This window comes from Motacilla alba, chromosome 10 (assembly GCF_015832195.1).
Source record: "Motacilla alba alba isolate MOTALB_02 chromosome 10, Motacilla_alba_V1.0_pri, whole genome shotgun sequence".
Taxonomy (NCBI): domain Eukaryota; kingdom Metazoa; phylum Chordata; class Aves; order Passeriformes; family Motacillidae; genus Motacilla; species Motacilla alba.
In genome coordinates this window covers 1,661,451-1,675,850 of record NC_052025.1, presented here as the reverse complement: position 1 = coordinate 1,675,850, position 14,400 = coordinate 1,661,451, and the positions used below count along the sequence as shown (strand labels likewise).

General features: G+C 42.8%; 1 protein-coding gene across 7 annotated transcripts in view; it reads right to left on the bottom strand.

The window, feature by feature from the left end:
• TLN2 (talin 2) overlaps positions 1-14,400 on the bottom strand; it is a 146,954-nt gene that overhangs the window by 55,757 nt on the left and 76,797 nt on the right. For all 7 annotated transcript variants that reach the window (XM_038147558.1, XM_038147559.1, XM_038147557.1 and 4 more), the window contains 12 exons: positions 13,260-13,440; positions 11,242-11,355; positions 10,110-10,218; positions 9,230-9,438; positions 8,989-9,087; positions 7,765-7,932; positions 7,364-7,658; positions 6,280-6,446; positions 5,074-5,202; positions 3,544-3,657; positions 1,635-1,748; positions 204-338 (listed from right to left, as the gene is read on the bottom strand). In XM_038147558.1, the coding sequence (XP_038003486.1) occupies positions 204-338; positions 1,635-1,748; positions 3,544-3,657; positions 5,074-5,202; positions 6,280-6,446; positions 7,364-7,658; positions 7,765-7,932; positions 8,989-9,087; positions 9,230-9,438; positions 10,110-10,218; positions 11,242-11,355; positions 13,260-13,440 (1,834 nt within the window). The remainder of the gene's footprint in view (positions 1-203; positions 339-1,634; positions 1,749-3,543; positions 3,658-5,073; positions 5,203-6,279; positions 6,447-7,363; positions 7,659-7,764; positions 7,933-8,988; positions 9,088-9,229; positions 9,439-10,109; positions 10,219-11,241; positions 11,356-13,259; positions 13,441-14,400) is intronic.

The window sequence follows — 14,400 nt, the reverse complement described above, 5'->3', positions numbered from 1 at the left end:
TGGAAAGGGCAGCACAAGCTTTTTCAGTTTTCTTGTCACTTTTCCCTTCTTTTCTCTCATGACACAGAGGCCACCTGGGAGTCTGAGCAAAGTGTGCACAAAATCCAGCAGTGAGAGGTGAGCACTGCCTGAGCATGAGGCACTCCCTCAGGGGAGACAAGAAGTCCTCTTGTTTTAGCTGATTCAAAGCAGTATTCACCCACCTTCTGGGAGGCAGTTCGCAGCTCAGCTAAGCTGGTAGCAAGATTCTTTGCACACTGACTGAGCTGCATTGCTGCTGCTTGATCAGTCACTGTGGGGACAGCAGCTTTAGCAGATGCCACCATTTTACTTCCAGGCTGTTCCAAGAACAACAATGAACACAATTAGTTTTACCAGCTCATTTTCTTTAAAGAAGGCTTAGGATTCAATAAAACTGCTTCCTCCATTCACACACGAGGCTGCAAGATTTTTCTTTAATGACTAGCACATTCCTGTTCCTCAAGCTAGAACATCCCATCAGAATTCTGTCACATTTCCAAGTCCTCTGCAGCAGGACTCATCTGTGCTGTGCTGGGACAATGACTGCCCCATTGGTTCCAATATCTGCCTGAGGCCTTTGAATACTCACGGAGACTACTTAAAAATACTGAAATGTGAAATTTTGCCACTCAGCATTCATGAGGTACAATTAGGTCAAGGTGGTGGAGATGGCAAATTTCTCTCTAAGTTTCTAAATATTGACCTCTGCCAAAATTCCATGAAACTAAAATTGTAATTCAAGCAATGCCTCTACACAGGGACTACTGCTAATACAACTAAAAACCTTTGCTGATTCTCATCATCACCACTGCACACACATACAGCCACAGGGGAGATGGATCAATCATGTGAATGACTCCAGAGGGATCATAAAGCAAATACTTACATGGAGTGAGAAGATGGTTTGTGATCTCTCTGCCTACACAGGACCATAAAAATCTGCTAACAGCCATCACATTTAAGGTAAGACTAACTGATGCCAAGTAATGATCAAGTCATTACACAGACAACTGGTTTTTGCTGTTGTTTCTTATAATGTTAGCAATAAGCCAACAGCTTGGTTATCAATATGCAAGATTCCATCTTTCTATTTTAAGATGTTACAGAAAAAGCACAGAGTCAAATTTTGTGTTTTCCCCAAACCATCAATCCAGCTCTATTATGCAGGCTAATATCTAAAAAACCACGCTAGTGTTCCCTTTTATTTCTGAGGATTTCTGAAACTTGTTGCTGCAACACTAAGTTTACCTTGCCTAAAAAGGGTTACAACAGCCTGTCACATATTCAGGCTTCTACTTGGAGAGATGCTGCATTCTCTCCATTTTGTTCTTTAAACTCTAACCCAGAAGACAAGTGTACAGCAATGGACATTTCTTCTCCATAAACATACTTTTTTCTTGTTACTTTTAACCTCAATGTCAGCAGTTCTCACTCTCCATAGCTACAATGTATTTTGGCCACCTAACCTGAGGAATGAAATTCTGCCTATCTATGGCTCATAGCAGTGAATTTTACAAGATTCTTAACAGTTTACTGGTTATTTATCACAAATGAAAACATACAGCACTAAAAAAAAGCTGTTTACATCTACTGCAATGATTGGTGCACTTCACCTGAAGGAAATTCTGGCTGGAATTGATTAAAGCAAGCTGGGCACTGAGGTCTTCTGCCTGAGCTTGACTTCCTCTTACACCCTGCACCAGCTGAGGAATGTGGTCTGCAACATTCTAAAATGGACAAAGGGAAAAGATTTTCAGTTTTAAAAAACCCAAAAAACCCTCAAAACCTCTGAAAATAAAATGTGGCTTCCCACTTCCCTTAAAGACAACTGCAGTATTCCTGAGTAAATTACTTCTGTGCTGCCATAGAATTAATTTAGGATGCATGGAACCAAATTCATACACAATAGGACCTTTCTAGAGATGTTCCACTTAAGAAATCATTATTCCACCTACTTAGTTAGGAGCCTTAGTTAAAGGCTCCTACAAGACAATCCAAGATTTTTATGCAGAATTGTGTACATCAAGTATTAATTATTTCCTTTGCATGTTCAAATGTCAGTAGTGAAGGTGATCATTTTTCTGAAAGCAGGACATTATCTTGAAAAAAAAAAAAAAATCTTTCTCTTTTACAGACAAGCACCTCAGCCTACTTTTCCTTGGCTTTCAGCAACACAAACTTCATACATGGCTGGAGCATTTGCAAGCATACATTGCTAAAACTTTATTCCTGGACTGTCCACATTTATGGGCCTTGTCCATCCGTTTCACAATAACACTTGAGCAGTGCAATATTAAATTACCACCAAAATGTAAAAAAGTAGGTACTGAATCTTTGTCATCTGATAAATGAGCACCAAGACAAAGTTAGAATGAACAGTAAACAACAGTTATCAGGTTGCACTTTTAAAAAATTCATACTGAAATAGCAGCTCTCTAAAACACAATTCTGAAGTATACTTGAGCTATCATTTAATTCCAACATTTCTTAGGATTGCACCATAACAAGAAGTAATTGCAGAATGTTGATGTGGTTTTTAACAATACCATCTTTAATGGTATTGTTTTTACTCTTGTTCCCCTCATAAATGCCCTTGGATGCAGAAGTTCTGCATTCTACTGTCTTTTGCAAATACGGCTGAAACACAAGAGGAAAACAGTTTCTCATCAGACTCTGAATTCTAGCTTGGAAGTATAAGAATGTGCTTGACTTTGGGCATACCTTGAAATCTGTGATCCTACAGCTTTAACTTCAAGCTAGGAATCATGGTAACCCCACTGTAAGGTCTGTCACTTATGTTTTTATGGTGACATTTAAGGTCCCAGTTGCTTGGAGGTGGAACATCAGAACAGCAGGAGCAGTTGTCAGTTATATGACTGACAATTACATAACTGGTATGTTAAGTAAGAATTTCACTCCATTATAGTATTAAATCACTATTGCTACTCCATCCTATATTACAGAAAATCCAAAGGTTACCTTTATCCCACAACAGACTTCAGTTCCATTTCACTGCATGTACGATTCAACAGCCTGTTTTGATGATCCTGAAGCTACTCCCCTGCTGAAGATCACACTCATACACTGAATGTAGGGCCAAGGCTTAGAATCAGTCAGGGAATCACAAATTTCCAAGCAACTGGACCCCTCTGTACAGTGCTTCCAGTACAGCTCTGCATATGTTCCATCACTGGCTGATCTGTGCCAAAACTTGGGGTAAAAGTAGTTACTTCAGGTGAATTGGTTGTCACTGAGCAGTTACACACCCTGCAGCCTTTTCGAAGGTGTGTGTAAGAGCCAAGTGCTACATGGCACCACCAGCAGCTCAGCAATGCACAGACAAGGCAGTGAATGAGAGAGAGCTCTCCAGAATCCACACACATCAACATATGCAGCGTTGTTCTGGTTTTCTTTTTTAAAAGCTTCTTTTGGGCTTGCAACACTGTTGTAGAAGGTAATCCTCACCAGTTCCCCAAAAAGCATTGTTCAAGAGTTATTTGTAGCGGGCTGTGCTGTGTTTACCTTGCAGCTCTGCACAAGTTGCTGGTGGGCTGCTGTGTTCTTATTGGAAACAGCTGCATTCTGAGAAGCTGCAATAGTCTGAGTAGCAGCAGCTGCAGCCTGTTTAGCTGCAATCTTTGGAGAAAAAAGAAAGTAAAATCAGTGCTAAAAGTGAGTAATTCAGGGGATGAAACACACATTACTATAGGTAACTTTGACAATAACATTGACAAATTAATACATTTTATTCCTTAATTTGATTTGCCTTAAGGAAACCTCAACTGACCACCATTGCTCTTCTCTCAAGGTGAAAATGACTGGAATACTGTTCCCCATCTCTGATTTGCCAATAAAGAAAAAGGCAGACTTAGAAGCATTTCATGCCCTTACTGTTTCAGCTTAGGTTTCAACAGGAGGAAGTCAAGTGAACTACAAAGAGCAGCAATGGTCCAAGCAACGAGCTCCTTATGCAGGCCAGAGGAAACAGGCAAAGCACACGCAGTGCTGCCACTGCTGCACTGCTGCCTCTGACCCAGCACTCCGGGGAGCCAACGTCTGCTGAGACTGCTCTATGGCAAAAGCAAAGAGCACACACCAGAAAACGACACAGAGGTACAGAACACTGCTATTTCTGAGTCTAAAAGCATTGCGAAGACCTTCTTCAACTGTTATTATCAACATCTTCCTATTACAAAAATAAAAATTCAACAATTTATCCAAGGTACTTCAACATGTTGTACAACACTAACTGGCCCACTAAACAGAAGCAAGCATGAAGTTTGTTACATATTATACTCCTTTGTAAGGCAGTATATGTTATAACAGCAAAACATAAAAAATACTCTTTTTATAAAACTTTCTTGAATGCAATTAGAAAATTGCAGTCATCAGCCTTTATTTCCTAAAGTACTCCTGATTTTTAGTTCTAGACAGACAAAGGAACTTAATGTATTTCTGGAACATGGTCACCTTACTGCATTTGAATCAGACTAATGCAAAAATCACAGTTCCAAACTAGGAACTATGAAAAGTTTCTTTTTTCAATCTGTCTTTTCTTCATTTTAGTTGAGAATGTGAAGATCAATGCCCACGAAACAAACTTCCATGGTATTTTAATCCTCACTAAATTGCCTTTCTCCATCTTGGCTGGGCCACTAGAGAGGATGTATATTTTTACTTCAATTTCTTGACTCTGAGTAATTTCCCAGTTAATTGGACATGCTGTGATCCAGCTAACTTAGAACAGAAATTCATCTGGAACTCTGTACCCTCGGAAAGGCACCAAGAGGTAGTGTGTGTAAATGGCACACCAGAGAGATAAATTAACACAGCAATGAAGCCATTTCAGCTCAGCTGTTTAATTTTAGGACTAAGCCACCACCAAATGCCTTCTGACTCAAATCCTTATACCACTTTATCACATCTGTGATACAAGTTACTCAATTTTCTGAGAACAATGTTATGAGATACTAATTCTAAGCTTTGAACTCTGGAACTGAGCTTACAGGGCTGTCATTCTCTGCTTAGCCCTTTCACTATATGGTTTCCAACCTCTAATCTGTTGACAATTTTCTTCTTGATGGCATTCTGTGCAGCAGCATTTGTAGCAACCCGCAGTCCCTCTGCTGCTTCTCTCAGACGTTGCTGTTGATCTTCATTTTCAGGATTGGCTGCAGCTCCCTGCACAAAATTCCCAAGCAAAAACTCTGAGTAAAAATGACTGGAGAAAATGTGGATGAGCATCAAGACTCGAGTCAGCTACATCAGCATTCATTTTCCTTAAACTATCATAAGGAGGTTAGAAGAACACCAAAGTATTACAGAACTTCAGCAAGTCTGTTTCCAGTGGAAGGCTGTTACTGTCTATGTCTGGTACTTGGAGGAAGAAAGCTTAAACATTTGCTTCATATACCACTTCAGGTGCTTGGGAAAAAAACATTTTTTAACTGTGTCTCCTTTGATCTGAAATAATGTACTGGTATGAATACAGGTTTCTGAAAAAAAAAACCCCAGTTTTTAAAATTCCCAATTCAATATGTCTTTCAGTAACTGCAGCCCAAAACTTGAAGTTTAACACAGTAGATCATCTCCACTTGACGTCAGAAAATACAGGAAAGTCAAGGATAGGCAGCCAGGCACACAGGCCTTCTGGAGTCCCAGCAAGAATGGCTGGCCCTGCTGCTGTAAAAATCATTTCAGTGCAGGATCTGGGAAACAATTCAAAGGAATTCAAAAATTCAATTCCTCCCTAGCAGACTGAAACAGGTTTCCAGCACAGAAAGAGAAAAAAAAATTGTGCTATTTGTGTCTCTTGTGAAAACAAGGACGGAAGGATGTGGAAGGGAACAACACAGGCAAGATTCCCCAGGTGAAGGAAACTGTTTCTCAGACAGAGGGGAGCTGCTGTGTAATGACCCCAGTAAGAGACTGCTGTGGTTCTGTTGTTCCATTTGTACTGCTGCAGGACCCTGCACCACAGCAGGGCTCAGGGCTGGTGAACTGCCCTACATGGCTTGAGTCACCACCACTACGCACACAGGAAAGCAAACGCAGTGCAAGAGCATCTTTTAAAACCAAAAAAACCCAGGTAGCTGATAAATAGGTTTTTGGAATGTGTAAGTCATTAAATGCTGAACTTTTACAGGACAAGAGAAACCATCTTTACTACCAGGCAGATGCTATTTATAAATCCCACACACCCTCTCTTCCTCGTGTACAGCATTACAATTTTAAGCTGACAGTTCATTTTCCTGGTACCTTTGCAGCTTCAACCATGCGGGCTGTGGAATCTGCCAGGAGCTTTGCAGCAGCCAGAAGCTTCTTGGAGTTCTCCATGTCGATCTCTGCCTCTGCATCAGACCTCATGGCGTTGACGAGATCCGAGGTGGCCTGAGCCAGCACCCTCGCCTGCCGCACCATCTCCCCTGCGGAGCACAGCTGCATCTTTACCTGCTCCTCTCTGCATTGCAGTCTTGCCTTCAAAACTCGGCATTGTTTCACAAGGCAAAAATGAAGTTACAGTTGCTGGAGTATTTTTTCACTTGAAAATGATACTCATATATACACACACATAACTAGAAAGTTTCATAAAAACATCTCGTATCCCAGTATAAATGACAGAAATCACTACAGTGGAGATGAAGAAGAAAGTGTAGTATTTGCAAGCTAGATAGTAAGACAAAACCACACAATCAGTAGTTTTAGGTAATTTTGAATACACAGTTCAAGGAAACTCCTGTCTCAGCAAAGACTAACAACTTTGCTTTCAAATTGCAGCCAAGATTTCAGTCCTTTAATAAAAATTACCCATCATCTTCCTGTGTTTCTGGGGAATTATCTTTTGTCTAATATAAACTGAGAACTTTGTCAGAAAACACGTAGCACCATTCAGATGGTTTTGGCCAAAACCATCTTGTTTCTTGTTTTAGAAGCTGCACTTTTTAGAAATGTCTCAGAAGAAAAAGCAGATGTAAGTTTAAAAACCTACAACAAAATCTATGCATAGTAACACCAGTCATGGTGAAGTATTTGCCCAGGTGCCTGTCTTCTTATCTGGAGATGAGAAATTGCTATACAATAACATGAAGTGAAGCAGTGGCAGAAAACAGACAAAATAATTCAGTGTTCCTTTAGCATGGTTTTGATTGTTTTCACTGAATATTTACTCCATCTAGCACACAGCTACGTGCACACTGCTGATTTGTATTATAGGCTGGATCACTACCCATGCCAACAGCATTGGCTTAGAAGCAAAAAAACAGAGAAGAAGGATTTTTATTTTCTTGACTTGAAAGGTGCACGTGTGAACCGTGGCAAGCTACCGCTCCTCGGAGGAACTCACCAGCGTCCCCCATGGAGCTGAAGATGCTCTCGGTGACACACATGATGGTGTCCGTGGCCTGGTCGTAGCGCCCGATGGGCTCTCCCCGGCTGGCGAACTGGCGCACGTGCTGCAGAAGGTCACCGAGGGCCTGGCTGACGACGCCGGCCGCAGCGCTGACCTGCTTCAGCAGCTCGCCGTCATCCGTGGCAGCCTGGCACGCCCGCACGCAGTTCTCCACCGAGCGGTCCACCAGCTTCCCCGCCTCAATCAGCTGCTCCTGGCACACCGGGGAGCTGATGGTGGGACTCACCACCTGCACAGAGAGAGCAGCCAGGGCACTCAGAAAAGGCTCATTTTCCTGTCCCTCCTGAAGGCCACGGGGAGCGCGCAGCAGCGCCCACCGGACGCCGCTGGCCCACCTTAGCGCAAGCCACGAGCTGGGAAGTGGAGAGCGCACACTGGGTAGCGGCAGCAATGACTCTGTTCTGCAGGACCGTGTCCTCGGCCACCTGTGCTACATTCTTGGCCTTCAGCACCAACATGGCAGCAGCGTTGGCAACAGCTTTGGCCAAACTCATCAGAACATCCTGGTAAAGTAAAAGGAAAAGTCAGTCTGTGACATGAAAAAACATTCAGGTGTTGATTCCTGCAGTCACTAAGTTAAAATAATTTCTTCCCATTTCCCAATTAAAATTACATCCATATACTTCAGGTTTTTAGTACAATGGAATCTTCCTAAAGCCTCTACTGTTAAAATGACCTGGTTTTCCAGTAAAGAAAATACTTCCAATACATTTATTTATAATCTCAACTTCATAGCAGGCAGAAAATCTTGCATTTCAAAAACCAAACCCACTACTTTTTGTTTTGCTTTTAGATATGATAAACCATCCCTTTCCATACCCCCTTTCTCCAACACTCCATAACACAGATAAGAATGCTTAAATTTTCTCTCATAGCCAAGAGTTGTAATACAGATATTCAACTAGGAATAGAAATGAGAAACCTGATGAAGTTCACAGATTCACTGCTGGATGAAGTGGTGAAAATGGCCTGTAAGTTGTATTAGCAGACACCTTGCACACAGTGCACTCCAGAGGTTTGTATGCTGCTGAAAATACCTTCCCTTGGTTCTGGTGCAAACATATCCTTGGCATTCAGTGAACAAATCCACACATGTTTTTTACAGAGGATTTAAGAGCACTGGTAACAGTAAACACTTAAATCATAAGGCATTAATGATTTTGTAATTGATGCTACTTCTCATCATAAAGAACATTTGTTTGCAATACAGCTTTTTTTTCTACTCAGTTTACCAAAAAATTTTATTAACTTCTACAGGTTTACGTGTACACATACAGACACAGCAAACACTTACATAAACCCCATCCTATTTAATGAGAAGAAATACAGTGCAAAAGCTCTCCATGAAGCATCTGTATGATGCACAGAACAAAGTAGGGGTTCCTATGAAATCAGCATTCTGTGATTGTGTAATTAAAATCAACTTCAAAATGGATTCAATGAACATAGAGAAACCTTCAGCATTTTCTAACCACACTCTGAGCAGCCTGGTTTTATGCAGGGATCTCCTCATTACAAAACCACACAGTTCTGACAGTGACAAGCAACCCCCTCATTACCTGGAACCTTTCATCGGTTTCATTCTCCCCAATTTGTCTCAGGAGCTCCCCACTGGCTTGTCCAATGCTTCCAGCTGCAGTCAGAACTGTCTGGCGAGGCTGGGAAGAGGAAACAGTGAAATGCATTAATTCACAGAAAATGAACTTCACTTGCATTTTGTATTTCCTCAAGGAACTTGTGCATTCGTGTGCAAACAATATGGCCAAAGAGAGGGAACCTGAGAAGTTTTTCTTTACTCACCTCTCCTGAAGTAGGTTGCACAGCCTTCAGTAAGTCTGAGACAGCACTGGCCAAGGTTCGAGCAGCTTTCAGGAGGTCTTCTCCACTTCCAACTTCATCATCCATGAGAGCAGCAAGCAGTTTCACACCTTTGGACATCTCAGTGAGGTTGGAGGAGATGGTTGTAATTGCACATCCCACAGCAGTGTAATCAGTGTCAACTGGGTCCCCTGCAGAGCAAATGTTCTTCAATTATCAGAATGCTTTGGAACAGCAGCAGCTACAACAAGCTACACTCTGGTGAGAGATAAAAGAGACTTCTCAAGACAGCCAAGCAATGCCTACTAAGTAATGTGTCACTTAAAAAAAACCCATTCGATTCCTATAAACTTTCTGATTTCTACATTTCTTCTGCAATTATCTATCCTCTTATAGAATGTTTCTTCATTCCATGCAATTTCCTGAGAAGTCCACAGTTTCAGCCTCCTTCAATACTAGAATAACCTCAGGCAATACAGTCTTGTCTCCTTTAAGCCACCTGAAGCTCCCTCAACCTGTAATTTGCTGAAGAAAAACCCACTGTCAATAAAAACAGCATCTCTCCTTAATAACTTCCAGATCAATGACGCTTTCTTGTGGTAACCTTGCAAACACTCTCTACTCTGTTGGATAAGCAAGCTACATTTTATCTTCACTGACTGTTACACCTTTAGAGAAACACCTTCAGAAAAAATTGTCCTGGGAAGGACACCAAGTTTGTTCCACACATCAATGCACTTAGCTATTGGCGTGTTTTAAAGAAAATTTTCTTCAGCTGCCCCATACTCAGTTCATATGTTTCTTGGTTTAGATTGACAAATAGTTAGGAGACTGCAAGGAAATTCTTCCCATTGAAATTTACCTGCTGTAAGGTTAACAACAGATGCAGTTCCTGCAGTGATTGCATCAACCTGAGAGTGTATTTCATGTTTTGATTCATCAACCTTGTTCTGAACCCATACTCTTGAGGCCTGAAGAGCAATAATGAAAAGAAGAATTAAGGACTGCAGTGAGGTTCTGTAAGGGAAGATACTAGGTACATATCCCACTCCTTTGGGAACTTTTAAAAGCGAAACAGAAGACAAGCAGCAGGCCCTTAAAGTGAAATATGAATGCAAGCATTTTCTTCTGCTGCTTCAGTCATTACAGATTAGCTCTCACATTTCAACAGCTGCCCTTTTAAGGTAAATGCCATAAGAAAGGCCAAACACTCTTGACTGACAGTCCCCCGTAAGCAATAACCCTCTGGCTCTGTCCTCCTGCCCTAACCTGGATCACAAACAACAGAATCACATTTTGTTCTTATTTTCCATGTCTCTGAGAAGCAGTAAGTCCCACCACTAATACTGCCCATAGTTTGTGTTTAACTGTACATATGCCCACAAAACAAGAGCATTCCAGGCAGGATTATGCAAGGAAGTCTGCTACATCTGCTCTCAGGAGACTGATTAGAGTGAGGTGGGCCACTGTACATGAATTCCTTAAAGAGAGCATAACATTTTTACCCATCTTAAAAGCTTTAGCAATATCAGTTTAGACCTGGGGACAATGACTAAACTAGTCTGTAAACAACCTAAAGCCCCAAGGTGAAGGAACCCGTGGGTTTCGGGCTGTAAATCCCCCCGGCTAGCTTGGGATTTAAGCCCGCACGGATCCTACATGGACGAAGTAAAGGACGAGAAGCGCTCTTTCTCCACGTGGTTCTGATGTCCTGTTTATTAGCTGGAAGGGGACATCTGCTGCGTAGGGCTTCCAGGTGAAGAAGAGAGCAAGAACTCCAAACTCAAGGGACATTTATACCCGCGGAATGGGAGGCGGGGACGGAAGGCCACAGCCAAGGGGACACAGTGAGGAGGGGCGAAGGGAGGGGCTTCAAGGGACAAATCACCTTACCAGGGGGTACCATGGGAAAAGTTCACCCAGTGCAGAACATCTAAATACCTATATAGTGCATCACAACACCAAGGCTCACTTCTGTGTGGATCAGAACTCACCATGTCCTGCCCCAGAGGTGGCAGGTTGTCCACTTCACTGAGGTCGGCCTGTGCCTGCTGGACCGCGTGCATGCTGGTGTTGATGGTGCCCATCAGGGCCTGCTGAGCTGAGGTCTGCAGGGCAGAGCAAGGCAATGGCTGGGCTGTGCTCCAGAGGGCACTTCAGGCACAAGCCACATGTGCATGAAGAACCCCGAGTGACAGCAGTCCAGCAACCACAGCAGGCCATTTCTGAGAGCTGCCTTTTCCCTGGCACAGTGGAGAAAGCAAAGCCCTCAAACTCTTCCCACAGTCTTGATTCTGCTCATGCCATTTTATGCTCTGTGCTACCTTCCCACACATCTAAAGTGCTCAACTTTCTCAGCTCAAACCATGGCCAACAGACACACACAAACCCACTGAGCTGTCTTACTGACCTGCATTGGAGACACATGAAAAATCAATTTGCTTCTAGGAGATCATTACTGATTTCCTGGGACAGCCTCCCAGTGCAATCAAGGATGATCCTAAAACTAAACTGTCATCAATATGCATAGGCTAACAGAAAACTGAAGGGGTTTAGGCAGAGCAGGATGCTGTCTGTATTGGGTGTCTGTAGCAGAAGTTTTGGCTGCAGGAGTGGTCTCTGGCAGAATTAGCCAGAGGCTGCCCCACAATGGGCACAGCTGGTTCCAGACAGCTCCAACAGACCCAGCACAGGACACAGCTGAGTGCAGCAGCCAAACCGATGGCACCTCTGGGAAAACATTGATGACAAAGGGCAAAACATTGGTGAGAAAGGGCAAAAAAGAGTTCAAGAAACAGCCTTGCAAATACCAGTGCCTGACAGAGATGTGGAGGGCATGCTCAAGACAGCAGAGCTGAGTTTCCTTAGCCTGTGGGAGAGAGGCAAGTGCAGCAGGTATTTCCCTGCAGCCTGTGGAGAGGGCAGTGTTGGAGCAGATAGCCCCATCTGCCCTGCAGAGCACAGAGCACCCTGCAGCAGGTGGGATCTCCCTGAAAGGACACAGCCCATGGAGAGCCTGTGCTGGAGCACAGCCTGGCCAGGAAGGAGCCCAGGGCTGGAGCAGGCTCTGCTGAAGGGAACTGCAGTTCACAGGGGACCCCCACCTGGAGCCAGTTTATCCTGAATGACTGCAGCCCGCAGGAAGGACGTGCTGGAGCTGGGGAAAAGTGGGAGGAGCAAGAAGCAGAGGGGGGCTGTTACAAGTTGAGCATTTGAGAGCAAGGAGTAGAATAATCAGAACTGAAGGAGTGAAATTGAGTCAGAGTAAAAAAAGGGGGTGGGTGAGAAGAATTTTCAGTTTTCATCTGTTTCTCACCATCCAACTGTATTTTAATTGACATTAATTTACTAACATTTTAATTCATTTTCTCCAAGCTGATTCTGTTTTGCCCATGAAGATAACTGATGATCTCCCTGTCTTTTTCTTGACCTATACTGATATAAAGCTTTTTTTAATCTTCTATATCTTCCATACAGACTTCTTTAGTTGAGGAGAAGGAGAGCCTGCTGGGCAGGCATCTGGCAAACAGCCAGCCTCAATTCACTACACAGACTATACTTCTAGTAATATCTCATGATTTTAAGCACTGATTATATTCTCTAAATGCTGTTTAGGGCTTGTGAAAGTCTTTCAATTTACATAAAAAAAAGCACTATCAGCTTTAAGCCTGCTAAAAATTTCTAAGTTGGTGGGCTAGTGATAAGCTACAAGTAAGTCTTATCCTTACAATTGCTTTCTTTTGCCAGTCTTTAAACCTTTTTTTCCCCCTTTGAAGACTAGTTTAAACTACTTAGAAGTAAAGAACAGGTTGGAAGAGCCTGCTTTAAAGAAAATGAGGAAATAATCAAAAAGTGACACCCTAAATATTTAAGGGATACTCATAACTTATGTTTGGTAGAACAGTCAGGACATTACAGCCAGGACTCCTGACCTTAGAAAGGTGTGTAACATTCTGTTTCTGCCTACTTGCTGCACACAGAGGTTTCACACACAAAACAGGGGGTTTCTCACAAGAGGGGGCATATGTCCTCTGTGCATCTGGCCAGTTGTGACTTGCTGCTGAGGAGAAGGCATGATGCCAACGTTGAACGTCTCGGGGCCGCTGGAGCCGGAGCGCATCACAGCCGGCAGGGCCACGGAGCCGTGCTCCACCTTCCCGGTGCGGTTGAACTGCTGCTGCAGGATGGTGGGCCTGGGGAAACACAGCCAACACGCAACGAGTCAGCTCCTGCCAACTGAGCTCTGCCGGCTGGGCTTCCTCTAGGATTTCAATTGCATTTCACAACATTCGGAGGAGCTGGAGAACTTGATGGTTTTTCTTTCTAATCATTTTCTAATGTATTGGATAAAAGATAATCTGGGGTTTCTGGCAGATCGGTTATTAATAGCACTAATGAGCAGGCACCAAGGAAAGATGGCAATGTGCAGTTTTGTTAAATGTGATTAAATAGCTTTACCCCTTTAAGCCACAGGCCAGACAGAACCAGAACAAGGTTTATGGCATAACAATTGCTTTGTTCCAGTTGTATCACAGGCTGATCAATACGAAATAGAAGCATGAACCTTGTGGAGATCTTTTGCAAGTACCCCCTAGAACTCAGATAAAAACTTAATTCTTCCCCCTTTATACAAACAAGCACACACAGTACTTGCAAATAACCTGGCAGTCCCCCAGATACTGGACTGGAGAATAATAAATAAAGTTACTGCCATCCACGGTCCTGGAACTGCCTTGCCAGATATACTGCTCATATTTAAACATGATTCAACCTTTAATAGCTAGAAGTGTTGACAGAAATTCAGGCTGTAACAACAACACTCTGCTGAGAGGAAAAAAAAAAGTTATTTCAAATATGAAAAAAATCTTGTATTTATCTACTACAAGTTTCTGGGCTTCTCTGCACAGCACTTAAGTGACAGTACATTCTGGAAGTCATTTGGAAAGGGCCATGTCAAAATAAAGCACATCTGAACATGTGTGATCCATCAAAAGATGAAATTTCCCATAAGGCCACATGAAATACCTAACAAATCTATCTCATATAAATTGTAGGCTTAACAATAAATCAAATGGACTTTTCACATACACACTGCTGACACTGCCACCCTCAAGAGCTCCAAGAAAAGACTTGAGTGGCTCATTACAGCTTAT